This window comes from Pecten maximus, chromosome 1, assembly GCF_902652985.1.
Source record: "Pecten maximus chromosome 1, xPecMax1.1, whole genome shotgun sequence".
NCBI lineage: Eukaryota > Metazoa > Mollusca > Bivalvia > Pectinida > Pectinidae > Pecten > Pecten maximus.
In genome coordinates this window covers 35,527,354-35,554,218 of record NC_047015.1, presented here as the reverse complement: position 1 = coordinate 35,554,218, position 26,865 = coordinate 35,527,354, and the positions used below count along the sequence as shown (strand labels likewise).

The 26,865-nt window shown below is 36.9% G+C and overlaps 1 protein-coding gene across 3 annotated transcripts in view; it reads left to right on the top strand.

Annotated features, from left to right (window-relative positions):
* LOC117331911 (ankyrin repeat and fibronectin type-III domain-containing protein 1-like) overlaps positions 1–26,865 on the top strand; it is a 196,723-nt gene that overhangs the window by 164,375 nt on the left and 5,483 nt on the right. For all 3 annotated transcript variants that reach the window (XM_033890897.1, XM_033890888.1, XM_033890906.1), the window contains 16 exons: positions 3,516–3,623; positions 11,113–11,267; positions 12,524–12,640; positions 16,953–17,031; positions 17,166–17,269; positions 17,615–17,751; positions 19,598–19,676; positions 19,968–20,081; positions 22,848–23,036; positions 23,781–23,897; positions 24,144–24,237; positions 24,484–24,619; positions 24,799–24,912; positions 25,256–25,489; positions 25,820–25,986; positions 26,396–26,517. In XM_033890897.1, coding sequence (XP_033746788.1) covers positions 3,516–3,623; positions 11,113–11,267; positions 12,524–12,640; positions 16,953–17,031; positions 17,166–17,269; positions 17,615–17,751; positions 19,598–19,676; positions 19,968–20,081; positions 22,848–23,036; positions 23,781–23,897; positions 24,144–24,237; positions 24,484–24,619; positions 24,799–24,912; positions 25,256–25,489; positions 25,820–25,986; positions 26,396–26,517 — 2,066 coding nt within the window. The remainder of the gene's footprint in view (positions 1–3,515; positions 3,624–11,112; positions 11,268–12,523; positions 12,641–16,952; positions 17,032–17,165; positions 17,270–17,614; positions 17,752–19,597; positions 19,677–19,967; positions 20,082–22,847; positions 23,037–23,780; positions 23,898–24,143; positions 24,238–24,483; positions 24,620–24,798; positions 24,913–25,255; positions 25,490–25,819; positions 25,987–26,395; positions 26,518–26,865) is intronic.

The window sequence follows — 26,865 nt, the reverse complement described above, 5'->3', positions numbered from 1 at the left end:
CCCCTTGGTCTTATTAGAGGTTAAACACGGTAAGCCCCCTGGTCTTATTAGAGGTTAAACACGGTAAGCCCCCTTGTCTTATTAGAGGTTAAACACAGTAAGCCCCCTGGTCTTATTAGAGGTTAAACACGGTAAGCCCCCTGGTCTTATTAGAGGTTAATCACGGTAAGCCCCCTGGTCTTATTAGAGGTTAAACACGGTAAGCCCCCTTGTCTTATAAGAGGTTAAACACGGTAAGCCCCCTGGTCTTATTAGAGGTTAAACATGATAAGCCCCTTGGTCTTATTAGAGGTTAAACACGGTAAGCCCCCTGGTCTTATTAGAGGTTAAACACGGTAAGCCCCCTTGTCTTATTAGAGGTTAAACACGGTAAGCCCCCTGGTCTTATTAGAGGTTAAACACGGTAAGTCCCCTGGTCTTATTAGAGGTTAAACACGATAAGCCCCCTGGTCTTATTAGAGGTTAAACACGGTAAGCCCCCTGGTCTTATTAGAGGTTAAACACGGTAAGCCCCCTGGTCTTATTAGAGGTTAAACACGGTAAGCCCCCTGGTCTTAGAGGTTAAACACGGTAAGCCCCTTGGTCTTATTAGAGGTTAAACACAGTAAGCCCCCTGGTCTTATTAGAGGTTAAACACGGTAAGTCCCCTGGTCTTATTAGAGGTTAAACACGATAAGCCCCCTGGTCTTATTAGAGGTTAAACACGGTAAGCCCCCTGATCTAATTAGAGGTTAAACACGATAAGCCCCCTGGTCTTATTAGAGGTTAAACACGGTAAGCCCCCTGGTCTTATTAGAGGTTAATCACGGTAAGCCCCCTGGTCTTATTAGAGGTTAAACACGGTAAGCCCCCTGGTCTTATTAGAGGTTAAACACAGTAAGCCCCCTGGTCTTATTAGAGGTTAAACACGATAAGCCCCCTGGTCTTATTAGAGGTTAGACACGGTAAGCCCCCTGGTCTTATTAGAGGTTAATCACGGTAAGCCCCCTGGTCTTATTAGAGGTTAGACACGGTAAGCCCCCTGGTCTTATTAGAGGTTAAACACAGTAAGCCCCCTGGTCTTATTAGAGGTTAAACACGGTAAGCCCCCTGATCTAATAAGAGGTTAAACACGATAAGCCCCCTGGTCTTATTAGAGGTTAAACACGGTAAGCCCCTTGGTCTTATTAGAGGTTAAACACGGTAAGCCCCCTGGTCATATTAGAGGTTAAACACGGTAAGCCCCCTGGTCTTATTAGAGGTTAAACACGGTAAGCCCCCTTGTCTTATAAGAGGTTAAACACGGTAAGCCCCCTGGTCTTATTAGAGGTTAAACATGATAAGCCCCTTGGTCTTATTAGAGGTTAAACACGGTAAGCCCCCTGGTCTTATTAGAGGTTAAACACGGTAAGCCCCCTTGTCTTATTAGAGGTTAAACACGGTAAGCCCCCTGGTCTTATTAGAGGTTAAACACGGTAAGTCCCCTGGTCTTATTAGAGGTTAAACACGATAAGCCCCCTGGTCTTATTAGAGGTTAAACACGGTAAGCCCCCTGGTCTTATTAGAGGTTAAACACGGTAAGCCCCCTGGTCTTATTAGAGGTTAAACACGGTAAGCCCCCTGGTCTTATTAGAGGTTAAACACGGTAAGCCCCTTGGTCTTATTAGAGGTTAAACACAGTAAGCCCCCTGGTCTTATTAGAGGTTAAACACGGTAAGCCCCCTGGTCTTATTAGAGGTTAAACATGGTAAGCCCCCTTGTCTTATTAGAGGTTAAACATGGTAAGCCCCCTGGTCTGATTAGAGGTGAAACACGGTAAGCCCCCTGGTCTTATTAGAGGTTAAACACGGTAAGCCCCCTGGCCTTATTAGAGGTTAAACACGGTAAGCCAACAGCTCATCACTGAGACTGACCACCCATATAGACACTGTGGTGTTGTTGACCTTTGGAGAGACTTGTATTTTACGATAACTCAGTTAACTTAGGCTGCCATTGGTTCTCGTTTATATCCTGGCCTTTATAACCTCTCTTTTGAAATTAAATCTTCTTAATCAAATTTTTTTGACATGTTTCCTTTCACATGTTTCAACCAAAAGGTATTCACATGGAATATTTTATTGACAGATATAAGTTTTCATATCAATGGTTTAAAAACCTATCTATTTCATTTGACAGAGAGATATAGTACATTGAATTTAGGAGACTAAGATTTTGAAAGTTTGCTTTGTATGGCATTGAGTGCGACAAAGTGGCTGTCAGTATGAAATTAGGCCAAGAGCAATTAACTTGATGCATGAATGTGAAGGATTATGTGGATGAAAGTTCTCAGTTGATAAAGGATTATATCCAACAAAATTCAGTAACTTTCAGCTTTGTTAGCTGCTAAAATGATATTTTCATTTTTTCCCTGCCAATTTAATTATAATGTGTAGATGAAAATTGATTTTCGGAATTAATTAGGATACAGAGAACATATTTTCAGTAATTCTACAAAATGTGATGTTGTACAGAATTAAAAGGTGGGAATCAGCTTTGAGAGGATTTTTATGCTAATAAACATTTTAATTTTTGCTTGTATTGTTAATTTTTAATTTTTTTTTCGACTTAATTCATTAAAGATTAAATATTGAGATTTATATTCCAAAACATTTAGTAAAATGCAGCAACCGTAAGAATATTTAGTTACAACTGTTCAAGCTAACAAATCTTTGATATTCTAGGCAGTTATCCCAAAATAGGTTAAGCTTTAGAGGATTTCTTTATCAAATTGCAATATTCTCTCTAGAAAATTTACCCACAACTTACAAAAGTACAAAAGTAAAAAGCAAGTTGATTATTTATGAATGTTTTGTTAAGCTGACTAGTCTTTGGATGTATGTTTAATTGTGAAGGGTTGTGGGTTACATATACAGGGTTGATACCCTTTAATAGATCTGTCTTACCTTTGTACTAAACCACACAAATTAATTTCTGTAGGGTGTTGTAATGTTTGTGTACTGTCTTTAAAAAAAACTGTGGAGGGATTTACACATAGATAGACCACTTTCTTCTATCCCTTTCGTGTCGAAATCTGTCAGGATTTTTAGATTGTGCCGCATTTAAACAGAAAAGGAAAGTAATGACACCGATTACTGACTGAGTAGACGAAGCCCAGACCTGTTACCTGGAGAATTTCAGGTGGACGTAGTGAAATTGTCTTCATTTGGATGTAAGGAAACTCATTTATTTAAACTCTATCACGGCGAAAGGACATTAAATCAAGACTTTTGTTTATTGTACAATTGTTGAAAAGTCAGTGATATAATAAGCCAATCTATTGTACATATGTACGTAAGTAAATCCATTGTGTATTGTTATTAGTATAGAGTGGGGTTCATCATTGAAAGTTCCTCTGAACAGTTGGGGTGTAATTTTACCTTAGGCCTACCTCCTGGGGTTACAAAGGACTATATCACAACAGCTGACGGATTATGAAGGACAGTGCTATAATGTATATTCAGCTATAAGAGTTTGACACTGTTATTGTAACTTTACAGACTAGAAAGCTCTGGTGGAATTTACAAGATTGGACGACGTCTGAGTCAGAAGGACAAAGGAAAAGATAACCTCTGGCAGCAGAGACAACGCTCCGTGAGCTTGGACTGGTAAGTTTTCTACATATTGTTATTTGATTAAAAATCTGTTTTTCCTCTGATAAATTATTTTTCTTTCAAACTGAAGTGTTTCATTCACTTCTGAAATAAGCACATCCTCTAGTGGTTGTAGCCTACTCTTACTACTGAAGTATGGATCCTCTAGTGGTTGTAGCCTACTCTTACTACTGAAGTATGGATCTTACTTCTGAAGTATGGATCCTCTGTAGCGGCCGTAGCCTACTCTTACTACTGAAGTATGGATCTTACTTCTGAAGTATGGATCCTCTGTAGCGGCCGTAGCCTACTCTTACTACTGAAGTATGGATCCTCTGTAGCGGCCATAACCTATTCTTACTACTGAAGTATGGATCTTACTTCTGAAGTATGGATCCTCTGTAGCGGCCGTAGCCTACTCTTACTACTGAAGTATGGATCCTCTGTAGCGGCCGTAGCCTATTCTTACTTCTGAAGTATGGATCCTCTGTAGCGGCCGTAGCCTATTCTTACGTCTGAAGTATGGATCCTCTGTTGCGGCCATAGCCTATTCTTACTTCTGAAGTATGGATCCTCTGTTGCGGCCATAGCCTATTCTTACTTCTGAAGTATGGATCCTCTGTAGCGGCCGTAGCCTATTCTTACTTCTGAAGTATGGATCCTCTGTAGTGGCCATAACCTATTCTTACTTCTGAAGTATGGATCCTCTGTAGCGGCCGTAGCCTATTCTTACTTCTGAAGTATGGATCCTCTGTAGTGGCCATAACCTATTCTTACTTCTGAAGTATGGATCCTCTGTAGGGGCCGTAGCCTATTCTTACTTCTGAAGTATGGATCCTCTGTAGGGGCCGTAGCCTATTCTTACTTCTGAAGTATGGATCCTCTGTAGTGGCCATAACCTATTCTTACTTCTGAAGTATGGATCCTCTGTAGTGGCCATAACCTATTCTTACTTCTGAAGTATGGATCCCCTGTTGCGGCCATAGCCTATTCTTACTTCTGAAGTATGGATCCCCTGTTGCGGCCATAGCCTATTCTTACTTCTGAAGTATGGATCCTCTGTAGCGGCCGTAGCCTATTCTTACTTCTGAAGTATGGATCCTCTGTAGTGGCCGTAGCCTATTCTTACGTCTGAAGTATGGATCCTCTATAAGCCATAGCCTATTCTTACTTCTGAAGTATGGATCCTCTGTAGCGGCCGTAGCCTATTCTTACTTCTGAAGTATGGATCCTCTGTAGCGGCCGTAGCCTACTCTTACTACTGAAGTATGGATCTTACTTCTGAAGTATGGATCCTCTGTAGTGGCCGTAGCCTACTCTTACTTCTGAAGTATGGATCCTCTATAAGCCATAGCCTATTCTTACTTCTGAAGTATGGATCCTCTGTAGCGGCCGTAGCCTATTCTTACGTCTGAAGTATGGATCCTCTGTTGCGGCCATAGCCTATTCTTACTTCTGAAGTATGGATCCTCTGTAGCGGCCGTAGCCTATTCTTACTTCTGAAGTATGGATCCTCTGTAGCGGCCGTAGCCTATTCTTACTTCTGAAGTATGGATCCTCTGTAGTGGCCATAACCTATTCTTACTTCTGAAGTATGGATCCTCTGTTGCGGCCGTAGCCTATTCTTACGTCTGAAGTATGGATCCTCTGTAGCAGCCGTAGCTTACTCTTACTTCTGAAGTATGGATCCTCTGTAGCAGCCGTAGCTTACTCTTACGTCTGAAGTATGGATCCTCTGTAGCCTAATCTTGATGAGTCGATTAAGCTCTAATAAGTTGTCATTTCTCAGATTACTTTAACTGTTTTGGGTAAAATATCCATATATCTAGTTGACTCAGTCACTAGCGTGTCAAGGTCATATTTTAAAGTCTACTCTGAATTCATCTGTTGCTTACCAGAACCATAATCTCTTGATCAAACAAGTACCCTGCTACTATTTCATCAGCATTTGTTAAGGAGATTCCTTTAGAACTTAATTTTATCATAGGAAAGCGTTCTTGAACTTTCTTTTAATTCTATAATGCTTTCCTTTGACAAATTTTAAGGAATATTGGATGAAACCTGTGGCCAGGCTGGAATATATATATTAGTTGGATGTTTTGGGATTAAGATTTCAGACAATTTAATCATATTATTACAATTGCTATAGACTCAGAAAACCAAGTGATATGTAGAAAGTTTGAATATTGATATCAAGCTTAAGATTTTACTATTATGACTTTAGACGGTACAGTCGAAGAGATATCTGTGTTTGTACATGAGAGTATTGGTGATCGGATGGAATGTTATGATACCTGGGTACCTTAACGACGTGTTAAATCTCCTACCAAGTAGCTGTTAATTGTGTTTCCAACCACATTTGAGCCATTAAAGTATGCCCTGGTGTTATTGTGAGAAATGGTTTGGGAGGCTCGGGCCATTAAACAGTAATGACCGGTGACCTTTCCGCGACAGTCTGCCGCGATCTACCTGTACACTGTAACTTTATCAAAGGTAATTTTACAAACACAAGTAAAAAGATAGTCACTAATTTTGAAAAATAATCTATGTTAGATAATGTAATTTGGCAAATACAGGGTATATATTTCTATTTAAATTAAACTTGTTTATCAATTAGTCAACAAACTAGTTTTGATATATACATTGTATTGAATTTTTTATTTGTGATTTGCTGAATAGATACACATTACACATATAGATAACTGTTCCAGTTCAAAATGTCATGGCTATTGTGTCTTGATTGTTTACATCTCCACAATAAACAGGGTTAAATTGTTGTATAAAGTCAGGGTAGATTAATTAACTGAATTCCTAGTATTTTCAGCAACTATTAAAGTTGAGATATTGTTCCACAGAAAAATATAATAAAAATGTGATCAGGAAAATTCTGGATCCTCACATTTCTCCCTTCCACTGCTGCAAAGAAAACATCAACTGTAATAAAACTTTGGCCTGTTTTTTTACTGAAATTTGAGCTTTTATAAGGTTGTATACAAGCCAAAGGCATATCAGTACATGGACAGTTTATCTATGAAATACAATACTCGTATTTAAATCAAAACAAGTTTAGGGTATTCCCTCTGTGTGAACTTTGTTGTGATATACTTCCATTGATCTACCTGTATGTACAGGTAATGTGATCGACACCTTACTGGTCAGATTTGACACGAGTAGGAAGGCTAGGCCTGAAATAATCAGATATGGCATAATCTGATGTAGACCAACCTTGTTTAATTGGGAAAAATCATTTAATTGTATGAATGAAATGATCTGTGTATCCATGTGTCTGTAAGGAGGTGGGTACAATACCCCCCCGAATCGTCACATCGGCCCACACGTACAATGCATACCTGTCTTGATCATAGCACTGAAACATACACCAGGTGATCGTCGAGTGTATGTGTGTATTATTGAGTATTAAGGAATACGTTCTGGCATGTCTGCATATTAAAATTACCTATTGATAAGGCAGAATTCTTTAAATACAGGATCAAAATAGCTAATGTCTTACACACTCAAACCTCCGGCATTGTCCTCGAGGCTTTAGTCTCCACTAATCTTGTTAATTTTCTTTTGTGGACATTTATTTGTAATTTATTTGTGTGACACAGAAATCATTTAATGTAAGTATATTATATGTATATTGAGTGTGGAATTCATGTTATAACGCTGCCACTTATATCATAATTTATTTTGATTACTGCCTTGGTACATACGATGGGTACATACGGTGTATGTATTACCTGATATATATATAACTTCATACTGTTGTTTATTTTGATTCTCACATTACAATGTGTATTGATACTCAACATGTGTTTACCTGATATGGAGTTATGAGTGACATCATTAGTACGAAATGTACATTCGTATTATCTGGATTTAATTCCCATAACAGGAGATGGATCTATAACCTGGTTCATGGGAAGGATGTAAGTTTCGTGTGAAATCTAACCATGTGTCTTTTCCCAGACACATATTGGATATAAGATTTAATTAATTCAATGAAATATCCAGTCATGGAACAGTTGTTTAAGTCGTCTTTCTGAGTGATTTAATGCCCGATGTAAACGAAGACCTCTTAGTTAGGGTTTTAAAGCTATATATATATACATTTGTAATTTATTAGAAATGTGCATTATCTGAATTAAATTCAAAATTTGTGTTAAATCTTATACACTGTACTATCATATTTCGGAAAAAAAGAGAAAAAAAAAATCTTATGGTATTGAAATTTAAAATTATCATGACACTTAAATAAATTACAAATAATGTTCATTAGATTTTATCTAATTGTATCAAAATTTAGGAAATTTGCATAATATCTGAATGTTTGAATTTCAATAATAACATAAAATGTTGTACCAAATACAGTTGAGGCTTGTCACGTTCATGAGATGCTGTTCTGGGATGTTTTAGCTAGATATCATTTTTTGATTTTATAAACTATAGTGATTTAAAGACTCATTAGCAAATGTTTCTAGATGTGACGCTTTACAACTGCTTAAATATTTGTTAGAAATCAAAAGGTCAGGCTAACAAGGTAATGTAGTGAGGGAGAGGAGATACCCCCACACCAACTCCCAGACCCCCCCCCCCCCCCACACACACACACCTCCCAGACCCCCCAGACCCCCCCCCCCCCCCCCCCCACACCAACTCCCAGACCCCCCACACCCCTACACCTCCCACACCCCCCACACCCCCACATCCCCCACACCCCTACACCTCCCAGACCCCCCACACCCCCACAAGCCTTCTACATGTTCCTCAGCTCATTGAAAGGGTGTTGGGAATACAGATTCTACCTTAATGGTGGGAATAGACATCCTACACTATCAGGTGGGAATAGACATCGTACCCTATAAGGTGGGGATAGACATCGTACACTATCGGATGGGAATAGACATCGTACACTATCAGGTGGGAAAAGACATTGTACCCTATCAGGTGGGAATAGACATTGTACCCTATCAGGTGGGAATAGACATCGTACACTACCAGGTGGGAATAGACATTGTACACTATCAGGTGGGAATAGACATTCGTACCCTATCAGGTGGGAATAGACATCGTACCCTACAGGTGGGAATAGACATTGTACCCTATCAGGTGGGAATAGACATTGTACCCTATCAGGTGGGAATAGACATCGTACCCTATCAGGTGGGAATAGACATCGTACCCTATCAGGTGGGAATAGACATCGTACCCTATCAGGTGGGAATAGACATCGTACCCTATCAGGTTGGAATAGACATTGTACCGTCTCAGGTGGGAATAGACATTGTACACTATCAGGTGGGAATAGACATTGTACACTATCAGGTGGGAATAGACATTGTACACTATCAGGTGGGAATAGACATTGTACACTATCAGGTGGGAATAGACATTGTACCCTATCAGGTGGGAATAGACATTGTACCCTATCAGGTGGGAATAGACATTGTACCCTATCAGGTGGGAATAGACATCGTACCCTATCAGGTGGGAATAGACATTGTACCCTATCAGGTGGGAATAGACATCGTACCCTATCGGGTGGGAATAGACATCCTACACTATCAGGTGGGAATAGACATTGTACCCTATCAGGTGGGAATGGACATTGTACCCTATCAGGTGGGAATAGACATTGTACACTATCAGGTGGGAATAGACATTGTACCCTATCAGGTGGGAAAAGACATCGTACCCTATCAGGTGGGAATAGACATCGTACCCTATCAGGTGGGAATAGACATCGTACCCTATCAGGTGGGAATAGACATTGTACCCTATCAGGTGGGGATAGACATCGTACCCTATCAGGTGGGAATAGACATTGTACCCTCTCAGGTGGGAATAGACATCGTACCCTATCAGGTGGGAATAGACATTGTACCCTATCAGGTGGGAATAGACATCGTACCCTATCAGGTGGGAATAGACATTGTACCCTATCAGGTGGGAATAGACATTGTACCCTATCAGGTGGGAATAGACATTGTGCCCTATCAGGTGGGAATAGACATTGTACCCTATCAGGTGGGAATAGACATCGTACCCTATCAGGTGGGAATAGACATTGTGCCCTATCAGGTGGGAATAGACATCCTACACTATAAGGTGGGAATAGACATCGTACCCTATCAGGTGGGAATAGACATCGTACCCTATCAGGTGGGAAGAGACATCGTACCCTATCAGGTGGGAAGAGACATTGTACCCTATCAGGTGGCAATAGACATTGTACCCTATCAGGTGGGAATAGACATCGTACCCTATCAGGTGGGAATTGACTTCGTACCCTATCAGGTGGGGATAGAAAATAGATTTGTATCATTTTTCATTTCATCATATCATAGTTTCTATATAAATCTGAGTACAGGATTAAGTAGAACAACATACATCCTTTATGAAATGTTATACTTACTTTGGTTTGTATATATATAAAGTTTTAACAGGATTATTTCTTTATATGTGTTCTTTTTGCTCCGAGTTATGTAGTACAGTTACTTACACTTACTGTGTCTTCAATGCCTGTGGAGAAACCGAAGTGTGAAGAAACCTAAAATATGGCTTAGACTTTAAATAAGAAGAAAATAATGTTACAAGACTATCTCCACAGACAAAATGGGTTGTTTAATTGGTTTACCAATGAAAATTTTGAAAGATCAGCAATTTACTTATAACCTACAAAATTACATCAGGTATTTCTAGACGCCCCCAAACATCCATTATTTGGAAATAATTTACGAACGACCCCAGCAGTAGTCCTCTAGAATGTGTAAGTGCTGATATGATAAAGCTGGAAGGAACAAGCAGTCATCATTTGCTGATATTATATCGACCATATAACTGGTTACAGAGTATGCCTGATGTCACAGTAGAGGGGACATCCTCATCAGTATGCCTGATGTCACAGTGGAGGGGACATCTGTCTTTATTGTTCCCTGTTCAGTACACAGTATCTTTGAAATATTTCCTCACAGTGTGAAGACAAGACATTAAGGTGTTCAGCTAGAGAACACAATCTTTGTTAGCTTCAACTGGACCAGATTATCAATGGGAAACTCTGTCCTTGTTCTTTTGAGAAATGTTGGCATTTGAAACAAATTAGTGTTTTTGTAAAGATCGAAGATTTAAAGTATAGTAAATGCACAACAATACATGAAAAGAAAGATTGGTGTTTTTTTTAATTTGACAAATTTGAACAAAGATTGTTTTCTAAAAACTTAAAATCTTGAAAATACAAATATATATAAAAGTGCTGTTATGCAGACACAAATTTTTAAAATGAAAATGTGTTGATTGTTAGAATTAAATATGTATATAGTCAGAGAATTCATTGACAAGAAATACATCATTGGTGAAAATTTCATGAAATCAAATTTGACAGACATATATACTGTTACAAATCCTGCTTTAGATAAAATGGATGCAAATAAATACTCAAAATAGACAGTCCAGTGAGATTGATATCAATATATCACATTTTTGTTGTTTTTCTGTGTTTCAGTGGAGATGGAAGGAAAATCAAGATATTTATGAGTGACAATGAGACTACAGGGGTAGCAGACGTTCCGGCCATCTTGCCCACATCCCCAGGAGTTCCAGCTCACATGCTCAACTTTAGTGCAATGAACTCCGCAAACAGACCAAAAACACTCACAGGTACAAAACGTCTGCCAAAACAGTTTCATCTATATTTAAGTTGCATTTTTTATGATTTTTTTTCTCCAGACACTTAAATGTGTAATGTTGGCAGTTTCATTGAGAAACTCTGTACTACTAATAATTCCAATTACCCAATTGTCATTTTTTTGAAATCCAAGTGTCTGAAAACTAAAATAAACAAAACAAAAAATATTAGAATTGAAATCGAGCTTCTGTACATCGCTAATGTTTCACTTTTTTAATTAACCAATCTTGCCACCCGGTAACTATAAATGCATAGAATCAAAATGAGAGATGAATACACTTAGAAAGGGAAACGACTCTCAATCTGAAAAACTCTGTCCTATTGCATAGATAGATCCAATGTATAAAGGAATACATGTATATTCAAATTAAAAACTGTTTTCTGAAGCAAAATTCTTTAGGTTTATCTAGTTCTGTGGTTAATGATAGTGGATTTTTTATTTGACCACTTTAAGTGAACTATTAATTGATCACTTTTAGTGAATTATTAATTGATCACTTTTAGTGAACTATTAATTGATCACTTTTAAAGAATTTTTTCGTTGATCACTTTTAGTGAATTTTTTCGTTGATCACTTTTAGTGAATTTTTTCGTTGATCACTTTTAGTGAATGTTTTCGTTGATCACTTTTAGTGAATTTTTTTTCGTTGATCACTTGTACATTTCTTATGAATGTTCCTCCCCGTGTACCTATAGATATATAAAAGCTGCCTGGTATGCTCATACCTGTAATAGGTTCAGTCAGCTTATGTCTGCCAAATAAATATAATTGTTAATTGCTTAAGATGTTCTTTTAAATCTATTTTTCAACTTTCTATATTAGTTATTTGGCATGTATGTTATGAGACCAGTATTGTCTGACATTGGGGTTCGTTGTTTAACGTAACAGATGGATATAAAGTACATGATCAGCCAGACCAATATACAGGTGTAACACCAACACATGGCCAGGATATCATGGTACCGTGGGGTTTACCCTTCTGTTGGCAACGCTGTGTGAACAGGAGTCATAATGAGAGCTTATTAATTAAAAATATGTCCAATTGCCACATTTCACCGATTTTATTTCCACATTTAGGACGCAATGTGTTTGATATAGGAGAGATAGCATATAAAGTGTTGGAGAAGTTGACTTTGGGTCAAAAACCAATTGTCAGACAGTTTGGAAAATGGTTCTAATTTGTTAGTCAAGCTATTTATTAGAAATTGATTTTCTTTTATTTTCAAGTTGCAACACCGAAGAAAAGGGGATCCACTTGTAGTGAGTCTGATGTTATTACACCTAACAGACTTTATGACAAGAAAAAAACGGACAGAGAAAGGAAGGGCTCTCCTGAAAGTCAAGGTCAGTTCTTTTGGGTATTAACACAATGTCAAGGTCTTTGGGGCACTCATTCAATGCCAATGTCATTGGGGCACTTTACAATGTCAAGGTCTTTGGGGCACTCATACAATGTCAAGGTCTATGGGGCACTTTACAATGTCAGGGTGTTTAGGACATTCATACCTTGTAAAGACTGTCTTGTCTCGCACACATAATAAACATGATCATGTACATGAACTTAGCAATGTAGGTCGATCCTTTTTGTCGAGAACTCTTAAAGCTTTCAATTTTATTTTGATAACTGACTTTGAGAAGTGTCTGATAATGATGTCATAATTAGTATTACAAATAAAAAAGAAGTTTTTTTAATCTAAACTGTTTTCTATCCTGTCTTTGGTTTGTTGAAGTCAAAGAAGTTTTTCTACATGAACATCTGTAATCTGTAATACATGTATAGGTAATGCAGACATAGATATGTATGTTGATGTCGTGGTATATCAAACACTTATGGGAATTCTCCACTTCTATGTGACATTACAAAGGTACTGGATGTGTCCGCGATTTCCTACAGTATACAAAGACATACCAAGGAAGGTGGGGTTTAATAAAATACCAATGATCAGAATGATAATGGCATTCTTCTTGTTATTAATTGATTGTCTTTTAATCAGAATGTATTCCTGTACAATAGTTTACCTATATCATACCATCAGAGCTGACCTGTGTGACCCCATACATACCTAGGTATATACCTGAATAGGGCCTTGTGTTTTATAGCTCAGGTAGTTACTGTTTTATATATAGAATACCTGGAGATCTATTAGCCAATAATTCTGACACAAGGTATGTAATAGTACATTACATTGTAACATAGCGGGAGAATTTTAATTAATTAATTAATTTTTTTTAAATATTTTTGTTTTTACAATTTAAAAAAAAGTTAATGTTTATTTCTTATGATAAATTTGAAATAAGTTTTTTCTTCTCTTTTTGTTTTTTTTATTCAGCATTGATGTTATATGTTTACTTTAAAGTGTTTAATGAGGTAATTATTTGTGATTACCATACATACACATAGATAATTACACAATATTGGCCTACTCCTTCCTCTAATTACCACCATAACTAATAATAGGCCCCATGTAGTGAATAAAACATTTTAACAGCTACACTAGAAGCAGGGAAATCTGTCTTTCGGTCTGTCTGTCCTTCTGCCTGAATTAAGCTACACAAGAAGCAGGGAAATCTCTATATCTGTCTGTCCTTCTGTGTGTAGATTTTCTAGAATACATTTCCTGATGTACTGCATAAATTTCAATCAAAATTGTGCACTTTCTCAACATGTAAGGAATTGTTTTTAGTTATGGCCCTTCTGCAGAAATACATTGTATATAAATAGATTTCTGGGCAAATTTTTTTTTATTTATGTATGTTTAACTTCGTATCTTACATTCCATTTCCACCTTTTTATAGAAGTGTTATAGCCTATAGCTTTAAAAATGTCTGTTGGTTCCTAAAATACCACAAAAACTTCAATAATTAAACTGTATATTTACTATTAAGAAGGCTATTCATTAACTGTGAAGTTTAGTTTTCCATTACAGAGTTATTGCCTTTATTAAAACAGCTACAGGTACCTGGTACATTGTACGTCCCTAATAGGGGTGATCACCACTATGTGTAGTTGTACTGTTATGTATTAAGCATACTGATGACATTATTGTTTCCAGAGGGCTTGATTACACATGGTGAGAACTGATCAGGTCCAATATGATTAGATTGTACAGGAATATCTGGAATGAGAAAGTAAATCGTATAATAATTATAAAGTTTTTAAAAGGGAAGCTCCCGGGGATGTTATTAAAAAATAAAGTTATATCTATTTGATTGTAATGTAAATAGTATATCTTAACAATTATATTTATTTCAAATAGTTCTTGGTCCTAGTTTTTTATAACATGTCATGTCAATATACCTGTCTATATATTGGAATATAGTCAGTACTAATTATCAAAACAGAATTTTATCTGAAGTCTGTATCTTAATTAAAGCAGAACGATTTCAAACACATCTTGTTAAATTAATGTAAATTTGAATTATCGTATAGCGTGATCCCTGTAATTAAAAACTTTTGTAAAAAATGAAGCTTGAAAAATTGTATAACTATGTGAGCAGAGCATTAAACATTGAATTCACATTCATTTCATTTCTCAGTTGTCTGGCATCTTATTAAAGCCTTATATAAAACTGTTTATATGTGATGAGAGGGTTTTTACCTGTGATCGGGGGCTATAAGGGGCACACTAGGTGACTCCCTATTTATCAGGATGATGTGTCAATAATCGCCCTGTCATCATCCGTTTGATGTGGCAGGATAAAAATTACCATAACGGAGACACACCTGGGGGGTTACATGGTTCACCCATCCATAAACAAAGGTACACACAACACCACAAATCGACCAATCACAGGACAGAGGGGAGAATTTGAACCCTGCGATCCGTGCAATGGCAGTGAGTCAGAGCTCCAGAACACTTGCCATGCTGTTTGTTGGTTTTGTAAATATTTATTCAGATAGATCCTAACAAAGGTGTTATTGGGGAACACAACAAGGTGGTCAGTTGTTAGGTACTGGTCATTGTTGGATGGTCAAGTGGTCAGTGTTATTCTAACTGGACATCTTCAGGTGTCATGAATGACACCCCACAATGCTAGGTAAGTGTTGACAGTGGACAGTAGTTCCCTAGGTCATTTGTCCAGCTGATAAGATAAGTAAGTAGTCAGCCGATTTAACTGGAGATCAGGAATCAAGATTGGACAGTTAAGCTGTGTCCATCATGATCAGTGAATGGTCAGTGTGCATGGCCAGAGGCTTGACAGCTTAAGGGTCAGTCAACCATTAGTATCTATAATTGTTGGAACATGATACAGATCTGTTGTTATATAGACTTAACATTTCAACACCATCTTGTATATACTACTAAGTTATATAATGGGGTCAGTAAGCTCTCTGATCTAGTATTAGTTTGAAGCTGGAAGTAACATCATGTAAGATATGAGATAGGTTACCTTGAAATAACATGATTATTTCTATCAAAAGATTTGTTCTCTGAGTGACTTTAGGGACCACAGACATGATATAAGGTCTGTACTGGTAGTCTCACATAAAACGGTACATAACTTCAGGTAAGATGGAAAATAGGTAACAGTCATATTACATCTGGGGAATTTTCTCTTTGTGGTAACTAAGTCATCACAGTAATGTTTTAACATGTTACATGTATAGTTCAAAGTGATCATTGTATTATAGTATGTAATAGGTGTAGCTATTAATTGTTAATAAGCTTGTCCGTTTACAGTTCAGTAGTGTATCATACATACATTGTTAGTGTATTACAATGTGATCACTATACATCACCTTACACATCAAGGCAGTTCACTGTCTGTATGTCCGTCTCTATCAGTACAAATTTGTCTAAACCACTTCTCAGAAACTGCTACACTATTTTTAATGAAACTTTTGCACATTGTTGTGTAACTTTCACTTTTATTTATGAAAGTTTTGGCCATTAAGTTTGCTGAAGTATAACAAAATGTTTCCTTTGTCCAGGCTAGTCTGCAGTATTTGTATTATCATGTTGTTACAAGATAAAGAGTTATGCCCCTTGATGTAATTATCCTACATTAAAAGCACATATATGCCTTTTAATTGAATTAGAGTAATTAATTAATTTCTTGCAGTCCTAATTTGGATCTTGTAATTGCGGCATCAATACACTCGTTAATACCCCACCTATTTGAACAGGTAGAATAAGTCATGGTGGGTGGGGACTTTATATGTTTAGGGGAAGAATAGGGGAGATATCAAGTATCCTCTCTGTTACAATTCTAGGTCAGGCGTTATAATCTAATTACACTTAATCACTGACATGTCAAAAGATTTACAATCCTCTATTAAATTGTGACAACACACACATTGCTATAGTATGGAGAGGAGGTATATTATGTAATACCCCTATTGTAGAGTGGGACAACTAACGATGTATACTTACCATAGTGGCACGTGTACTTCCTCTCTTTAAGGTAGTAATTTTGATGAATGGTATTTTGTTGTAAGGAGGGACTTAATGATGCACACTTAACTTAGTGTGACATTTATTCTGTTTTTTCCTTTATTTGAAAAATTGTTATTAACAATATACAATGTATAATTGGGAGATGATCCTGGATTCTTGGATACCGTACCCCAGAGTAATTAAGGGCTGCACTGTGAACTTGTCAAGACTGACTCTAGTGACAATATCTATAATCTTTGTGTTTTGTGTGTTTTCAGCTCTGTTTGAGGCGGTAGAACAGCAGAATATAGACCTAGCCAAAACAGTACTGGAGGCTGGAGGGCTACATATCAACAGGTTAGTTTGTCCTCACTTCACTCTCTGCTTACACTGACAGTTTTATTTATAAATCAGCCTTGACCTTTAGCATGAACTCTTTAACATTTTATTAAATGACGACCCCCTGACCTTCAACCACTTCTTACTTTCAGTACGAATAGTGAAGGGTTAACTCCCCTTGATGTGGCGGTGATGACCAATAATATCCCCATGGCTAAGATGTTGCTGTTACATGGTGCTCGGGAAAGTCCGCTCTGTAAGTCGTTTTTTTCTAAAGTATAAAACTTATACATGCCATGACCAAAACTATAACTGTGACTTAGATGGTCACTTTAAATTCTAACACAGGCAAACAAAAGGTACATTTGATACTTGGATAAAGTCGCAATTTGTGAGAGACCAAAACCTCATTTTCAGTGGATACATTGTCACTTGATCATCGTTAAGGATATACCAAAGAGATGACCATTTCTATATTTCAGACCACTGACCACTTGATCATTGTTAAGGATATACCAAAGAGATGACCATTTCTATATTTCTGACCACTGACCACCATACTTTATGATTGATTAATTGAATAACTATGTTTAAATTTTAGTCCAGAGGAATATTGATAGTCGATCGGACAGACTGGACGCCCTCGTTTCCGAGGCGGAGAAGAGGGTTGTTGACCTATCAGCCATTATTTTGAACACTTCTACAAACAATGGATACATATCAAACACCCAACAGAAGGTTAGTAGTCGATATCTTCTGTATTATTCAGCATCGTGTGTTTTTATCTTTATATTTTATGATTTTTTTTCCCATTGGGAGGGGGCATCTGTCATATACTTTCGTAGTTTAATTAGATTTCACTGCTGGCTCCTGTACCAGTAAACAAATTAAAATTTAAAACTTAATTAAAAAAATTCATTTGGCATTGAAAAACACTATATTTGATTAAACAAGAGGGTAGATACAAACTCATCAATGGATAAATATGTCACATTTCTCTATACATTGTATTTTAATCATTTTTTCCAAAACTACTCTTGTTTGTGTAGTCAGTTCAAATTTACACATAAAATTGTTTGCTCCGAGGGTGAATATGTTATCGGATAGAGAGTATCTTTCTGCCATCCCTTCACAACCACAAAACATTTTAATTAACAGAAAGTCTGAAGAAACAAACACAAATTCTCTGACTGACTCAACTACCAAGCCCACTAGTATGGAATGACTTGAGTAAGATATAATCCACTATGTCATATCAACTAGTGGATTATCTGTGAACCTCAGCGTTCATTTGTTGTTGTTATAAATCTATTTCACACTTAAATGGTCAAATCTTGACCGTAAACAATTCTTCACCAGGTACAGCAATAGTCATAAGCTATAGTGAGATCTGGATTAATATACAGGTAATTAGGGTGGAATTTTGAAGCCTGATCATCTTAAATTTTTATTATTAGAACACTTATTTTTGTAATATTTCATTAAAGACCGATATTGTTGATGAATACTTCATATCTTATGATAGAAGTGACACCAAGGCATTTACATAAACAAAAAGATACACAATTGTAGATAATGTCTTGAAAAAAATATGTGAAGAAAAACAGTAAGTTTTTTATGAAGCTAACAATGCGTTATCCCCTCGGTGTAAATAATGGTACCAGGCTCTGTCTGAGCCTTTATAACAGCTGTTTACATGAACTGTTTACATTATATTTTCTTTTATTTGTTCTTATGTCTTACATAGGTACTAAATTACCTAATAAGGCTTTCTAATAAAGGCCACGCCACTTCATTGTTAACACCAACCAAATATTGACAGAATTTCAACTGTCTGGTTTAGTCGGGCGCTATTATTTTATTAATCTGATTTGAGAAAGGCTGACATGTATACATACAATAAATGTATGTCTTTTGTCTGGTGTTATTAGTTTCCTTTGTAAGCGTCACAAACGTAGAGATTATTAAATCTTGTTCAGTGTGGATTTGGAGATAGAAAGTTTAACTAATTTGTCACACACATTGCCTCGCGATCACAGTTCTGGGCTGGGCTGCTATTTACACTGTAGAAATGTGACAATCGTCTAGCAATGTCATAGATAACAACATTTCAAGGTAAACGTTTTCAAGTTTGTGTTTGGAATTTGTATCTATAACATATTGGAGGAGTTTTCGGTAAGATAAATTGTCAATTAATCTGCTGGAGCAAGCATGAAATTGAGTATGATTATAGTGCTAGTAAAAAAATTGTATGTAGCAGTGTTTTTAACAGGACATAATTTCTATGGTTTTATAAATCTAGCAGAATATTTAGTAGTATGACTAGGAAAGATCTCAGTAAGATAACTAAAAGATCATGGAAAAATACGAAAATATTCTGGTGTATTAAAAGTGGACAACATGCAGAATTCGACATTCAGTAGAGTTATCAGGTATTTGTTATTGTGAACTTTGACCTGATACAGAATTCTCGGTTTTGAACATCTGCAACTTAATGTTGTACATTGTACAATGGAGGTAAGATTTAGTAAGTTTAGTTTGTTAGTTTTCATTTCTGACGTAACAATTTGGTTTTGATTAACAGGAGAATGAACGACAGTTAAATCACTGGGAATTCCGACACAAACTTCTGAAGAGGATGAAGGCTGGATATGACCATGCCCGTAAGTATATATTCATAAAGATATCAGATATTGTATTTTTGAAAAGATGATACACTGTTTTAATTTGTTTTGTTTTTTGTGTTTTTTTTGAGAAAAAAAAGACAATTTTTGTTCATTAACTCTTTTGGTGGTATTTCTGCCAGCTGTCGTAAAGTTTGCCTAAAACATGTGACCATTGCTAGGACATACCATTGTCTTTAATGAGCTGTTTGACTACAACAAATGCATGTTGACTGTCATTTAGTATTTTCAGTAAGTTTATGCCCCTGACCCTTCATTTTTGCGTTCCAGGTGTGCCCGACCCACCGAGCTGTGTGAGCCTCTCCGTGGCCAGTAGCTCCTCCCTTCAGGTTCGATTTGACGAGCCTCTCAACCACAATGGTGCTGTCGTCACCAAGTACAAAGGTAGGAACCAATGTAGAAATCTGACATCGAGACTATATGTGGCAATTGTCCCCATTGCTATGGGATACAGTCAACGGGACTTAACTGATTTCAACAACTAAAACAACAAACAAACAAAACTTTGGTGTAACGTCTCTGTTTCCATGTTGTGTTTTCTGATTAGTTGTTACAGTGTATTGAATTAATTATTTCACTCAAAGTATGTCAGAATAAACAGACTTTTAAATTAAATAAATTCATTGTCAAGAGATTTTGTATTGTTAAAAATATATATTTTTCTTTAATCAGAGAAAAAACATAAAAAAATGACTTATAAAATTGATTGAATTGATGTATTTGAGACATTTTTACATTAAGGAGAAATCTTTAATTCTGATTTAATGAATCTTTGAGAGAAAAAAAAAATTCGTATTAGTAATTTAAATAATTTCTTTAATGCAACTAAGTAATTAAACAAATCTTTAATTTGAGTTCCATCCAATTTTTCAATTTATTCAGAACAGGGAAATTCAACCTGTTTCAAACCTTTCCTGGTCAATTAAACACAGTCATTAACTTAAGACTCAATAGTCCATGTTTTCACGTGAAATCTGGATCTCAACACACAGGAATCTATTATTGGCATGCCTCCAGAGAGCTATGTAGATATTACATATTTTTGTAAATCAGACGTTTTCTCTAAGTCTGGTATCTGTTACATTGATGTACATTTTTGTGAAAATAAATCGGTCACCAGTTGTAAAGACAATCATGCGAGTTATATAACCATCAGACTGCCATGTGGCCCTAATGCTATACACACAGATGTTTCATTCAATTATCAAATCTGTAAGAATCAGACTTTTTTTAAATTGCATGTTTCATCAATGAACATGGCAAACTACGTACATGTTCCGTCAATGGACGTCACAAACATCTGTGTGAGGAAGCAAGTTTCATTTGTGGTCATGCTGAGCTCCAGATTCCGCAACGGCTTACATTATTACCTTCATTTAGAATTTTCATATCAGAAATGAATTAAATGATTAAATTTTGTAATTGAAGTTTGATAAACATTAAGAATGTAATTTAATTGATGGCAGGCATATGAATAAAGTTTAAGATTAAAACATCATTTTAATGTGAGTACCCGACCCTGTGTCAAACTCAAAATGTACATTAGTAAAATAACGGCATATTGCTGGATAAGAGTTGATTAATTTTAATGCAGTACTCTTAATTTTATTTTATTGTTAATTCTTTAATCAACAAACTGAAAAAACGATGACAAGATAATCACTTTTATGCCACATATAAAAAGTTATCTACTTTATCTTTTTAAATCTAAAGACAAATTTCAAGTGCTAACTATAATATGAAACTTGCTGAAAAGATAGAAAGGGGGACTCTTAAAGTAGGATGTATCTGCTGAGGGAGGGTAATCTTGTGTCTGTCCTGACTATCAGATATCCAGCTGGTCCGTATGCTGAATCCTTTAAACACACGTGTACACACCAGGCATCCCTAAATAGGGCCACATGCAGTTAATTGTAATTATGAAAAAAAAGTATAAGTTGTTTTTTCGTTTGATGTACAAATGATCATAATAAGAATTTTTACTAAGTGAGACATGATGTATACTCAGTATGTGTTCAATGTCCCTATCTTCCTCGCCTTGATGTTTCCTTTTTATGATGTTTTCTGCCCCTTCTCTTCTTTCTCAGTCTAGCTACCATAAATACCCCATATTTCCCCCAGTATATATATATCTATTTATCCTCCTATCCTCCTTCTTCGTCTTCGTCTCAATCAATCCATTATCACTCCTTAATCACCACCTCCCCACCCCTACTATTAAACACCACAGACCTATAACTTCCTTATTCTGACACCATGTTGGACACAACATCAGAACATACAGTTGTATGTATTAACATTTCATATCATTTCATAATGAATGGGTTTTATCATGATGTTAGAATAACCAAGATGTCTGATTTATTATATACTGCAGGTTCAGCTCTGCTTGATCCATTAATCAATATCCCTCTCACTCCTAATTCCACGCTCTCACTCCTAATTCTACCCTCTCACTCCTAAGTCTACTCTCTCACTCCTAAGTCTACTCTTTCACTCCTAATTCTATACTCTCACTCCTAATTCCACTCTCTCACTCCTAATTTTACCCTCTCACTCCTAATTCTATGTCTCACTCCTAATTCTACCCTCTCACTCCTTATTCTACCCTCTGACTCCTAATTCTACCCTCTCACTCCTAATTCTACCCTCTCACTCCTTATTCTACCCTCTCACTCCTTATTCTACCTCTCACTCCTTATTCTACCCTCTCACTCCTTATTCTACCATCTCACTCAATATTCTACCCTCTCACTCCTTATTCTACCCTCTCACTCCTAATTCTACTCTCTCACTCCTAAGTCTACCCTCTCACTCCTTATTCTACCCTCTCACTCCTTATTCTACCCTCTCACTCCTAAGTCTACCCTCTCGCTCCTTATTCTAACCTCTCGCTCCTTAGTCTACCCTCTCACTCCTAAGTCTACCCCCTCACTCCTTATTCTACCCTCTCACTCCTTATTCTACCCTCTCACTCCTTATTCTACCCTCTCACTCCTAATTCTACCCTCTCACTCCTTATTCTACCCTCTCACTCCGGAGTCTACCCTCTCACTCCGGAGTCTACCCTCTCACTCCGGAGTCTACCCTCTCACTTTACTATTCCTCTGCCATGTCTGATTCATAATTAGCTGTTTGTTATGTTCACAGTGGAGTGGAGTTGCTTTGAAAACTTTGTACCCCTGGCCGGAGACCAGATCGTAGAAGATATGCGCCACCTAGAGTATGAGGTTCCTGGCCTGGTCAAGGGAAATAAGTACTACATCCGGGTGTCTGCCTGGAATATGAAGGGCTACAGCCCCTTCACCTCTGCCCAGCCTACCTACGCAGTGCCATCGTGTACGTGTGATTTATATATATTGTCCATATACCAGGTTGAAAATCATTAGATCACTCAGAAAGTATCCTCTTTATGCTATAAAAATTGTGCTTTAAAGTCTGGAGAATTGATCAATACAACATTGTTAAGTGGTTTATGGTTACCTTACCATAGGGTAGGGAACTGTTGTGTATTGGTAGAGAACTGGTGTGTATTGGTAGGGAACTGGTGTGTATTGGTAGGGAACTGGTGTGTATTGGTAGGGAACTGGTGTGTATTGGTAGAGAACTGGTGTGTATTGGTAGGGAACTGGTGTGTATTGGTAGGGAACTGGTGTGTATTGGTAGGGAACTGGTGTGTATTGGTAGGGAACTGGTGTGTATTGGTAGGGAACTGGTGTGTATTGGTAGGTAACTGGTATGTATTGGTAGGGAACTGGTGTGTATTGGTAGAGAACTGGTGTGTATTGGTAGAGAACTGGTGTGTATTGGTAGAAAACTGGTGTGTATTGATAGAGAACTGGTGTATATTGGTAGAGAACTGGTGTGTATTGGTAGGGAACTGGTGTATATTGGTAGGTAACTGGTGTATATTGATAGAGAACTGGTGTTTATTGGTAGAGAACTGGTGTGTTTTGGTAGAGAACTGGTGTGTATTGGTAGGGAACTGGTGTGTATTGGTAGGGAACTGGTGTATATTGATAGAGAACTGGTGTTTATTGGTAGAGAACTGGTGTGTATTGGTTACTTTTTCTTTATCAACAGCCTGGAGAGATGTAGACGGATCTATGGCTTCAAGGACGAATGGTAAACTGGAACACTTGGCAGGCATATTTTCGAATGTGAAGCAGCTCCGACCTGCAGATGCTTCAGAATTAAAAGGTTTGGACTATATGTTTAACTACATTTCCATTTTTGGTGGATATAAAATCTTTAATGGTGTACTTACTGAGAGTCACACAGTCATTGTATAAATAAAAATCGTTTCCAAGATAAACATGATATTTCCTTATTAAAATGACTATAATTTCCTAATAAAAAGGATAGAAATTTGTCATTAGAATTTATTAACAAGACTTTTAAAAATCTGTTGTACGTCATAAAATAAAATTTTGTCTATTTTTGTAGAAAATGCCGGTGGTGATTCTCCTCAACAACGCAAGAGAAAGAGTTTAAAAAATTTGTTTACCTCGGCACCAAAATTCCAAAAGGCATTAAAAAGGTTGGTACTCACTTATATAACTTATTCTTAATCTCGGAAATATTTGCTCAGTTTAATAAAATCAGGGGGAAAATGAGTCATTGTGTCTTTTAGTAGGTTCCATTTACTGTGGGGTAAGGGAGACAATCCAATTGTAATGAAGCTGGATAAGACATTAATCCACTCAGCTATGTAAATAGGTAGATGTCATACTAGGAAGTAGTGATATGATGATAGATTTATGAGGTGTTTTCCTTCTGTTCACAGAGGAGTATATATGGCTTGTCTACTCTATAATGGAGATAAGGTGTTTGTAACTTCGGATGAGCAGCTACCGGTAGTCGAGGTAGACGAGAACTTTGCTGGTCCTGCCGTTTATAATGACCTCCATTGGTTAATGAAGGTAAGCTGTCATTTATATGTAACAAAGCCTGACTCCGTAAAGAAACACTGTTTGCTCCATGTTCAATATGTTCCTAACTGAAAATAAATTTATAAAGATTTCCAGTAAAAGAGAAACAGATCAGGTTTAGGAAAAAATGTTCGTAAAATTTGTCTCATTTGAATGTTTCATCTTGACAGATTTCCTGTAACTGGGATGATGTGAAGTCCTTTCGTCAGGACATGGATAAAAACACCAGTGCAGGCACCATGCATTTTCGTAACAAACTCCTTCAGGCAATATCAGTGTTACAGGTAAGTTGGTTCGTTAGTATGTGTCACCTGTGATCAGTCCAGGTGTTAAAAGTAAATCGGTCAATCACTTTTTGCTTTCCCACACTCGAGGAGTATAATCTGATGTCTACAATTCTACATCTGCAATTTTGATTTGAATAGAAATATCAATGAGTTTTCTCAAACTTTAAACACTTACTAAAACTAGCTGTTTTAGTTGTAATGCTAGCTAGGGGAAGATATTGCTCTAGATCTGTCAGCCTAAGTAATCAATTTGTCCAAAGGGACATAACTCTTTATAAATAGTTGGAGATTTTTATCACTTTTATATAGTATGTACTCAAATATATACTATCTGTTTTAGAGCGCTCTTGGCTTTAATGAACTTGGTCAGTTTCACCATAAACCCCTGAAGGACATCAACGGCAGCATTATACTGACAACTGTCAACGATGTCAAGGAAATCAAATCGGTCAGTCTCGGTTCTGGAAAGTGGGTCAACTCTGCAAAGTTGTTGAGGCGTACTTCTACGCCAAATTCTGGAGGGTCAAGTACCGATTCCACAGACTCCATGGATATTCTAGTCAACTCCATGTCTGTAAGTGTGACACTTGTTCTACCAAGAAAGATAACTCTTACACAAATTTCAGTTAATATGTTAGGGGCATAACTCTAATTATAAGTCAAATATATTGTGTCTGTTCTAAGGGATATTTTCTTATTCAGATGACAGGTATTACGTGAAAGCGAAATAATCAATTCTGCTCAATGAAACATATTTTCAGGTGTGCAAGAGTGTCTATATTGTAAAGATTCCACTATTAAGATGTTTTTATGTGATGTATAAAATGCCACACCTATGTGCTGTGTTCCAATCCCTGACTTTGTACTCTATATGACATACCTGTGTGTTTTACAACTGATACAGGAGATGGTGACGTACCACCAGGCCAGTACAGTACCACTGAGTAAGGGTCTCTACCTGGGTTACCTCAAAGTCCAAGTGTCAGTGGAACTCATCCAGCTCCTCGTCCCCAGTAAGGCCCCAAACAACCTTCCCAATGTCAGACTCCGCAGTTGTCCCAACATCTCCAAGTGAGTATTTACTGTATAGTTTGATACATGCTACCTTTCTCTCATATACGGCTGAATATTTCCTAGGATAGTGATTTCACTTGATGACACTTATAACACTGTAGGTTGTAGTAAAAATGTTTAAACAAAATACATGTAATTGAAACTTCAGGTAGAATGTGTAAGGGAGATAACTCAATCCATCACAAATTACCGATATATAAGTGAGAAACTCTATCACAAATCATATGGCCTGGTCATTTTGTGTAATTATAAAATGCAATTAAATAATCTGACTTAAGGAATCCAAGGATGGTACACGTATGTGATATTTTTTTTTATGAATTATTCTTTGAAATGAAAAACATATCTGTTGAAAGAAAGTATTCCTGTTATCTCAATAAAAAATGCCCACCATTTTGTTTCATAGAGAGGAGTGGGAGTGGCTACAGGAAGTGAGTTCTGGGAGATCGACAGCATCCTCTACCACATCACAACGCCGCTTCCAGAGAGAACTGATAGACGGTGCTGACAAACTCTTTGACATGCTAGGTAACTTACAGCACCTTGTATTATTTCCAGGAGTCTGGATTATAAACAAGGGACACACAGGACTTTATTAAAGTATTCCACCCACTATGCTGATGAAATGATTGCTAAATGTTAAAATACAGGTCCACCCTTATAAAATATGAATGAAATTGTTTTTGTTCTTTATTTAATGAAATCTACTATTTTGTGCAGTGTTTCATGAAATGCTTTACTGTAAATGACATAATCATGTGACTGTGCCATTGACATTTATAATGTAATTATGTCATGTGAACATTTTCTGAAAAGGTGATTTCAAGCATTCAGTTGTCATTGACTGCATCAATGATCAGACATCTGACTGGCTGT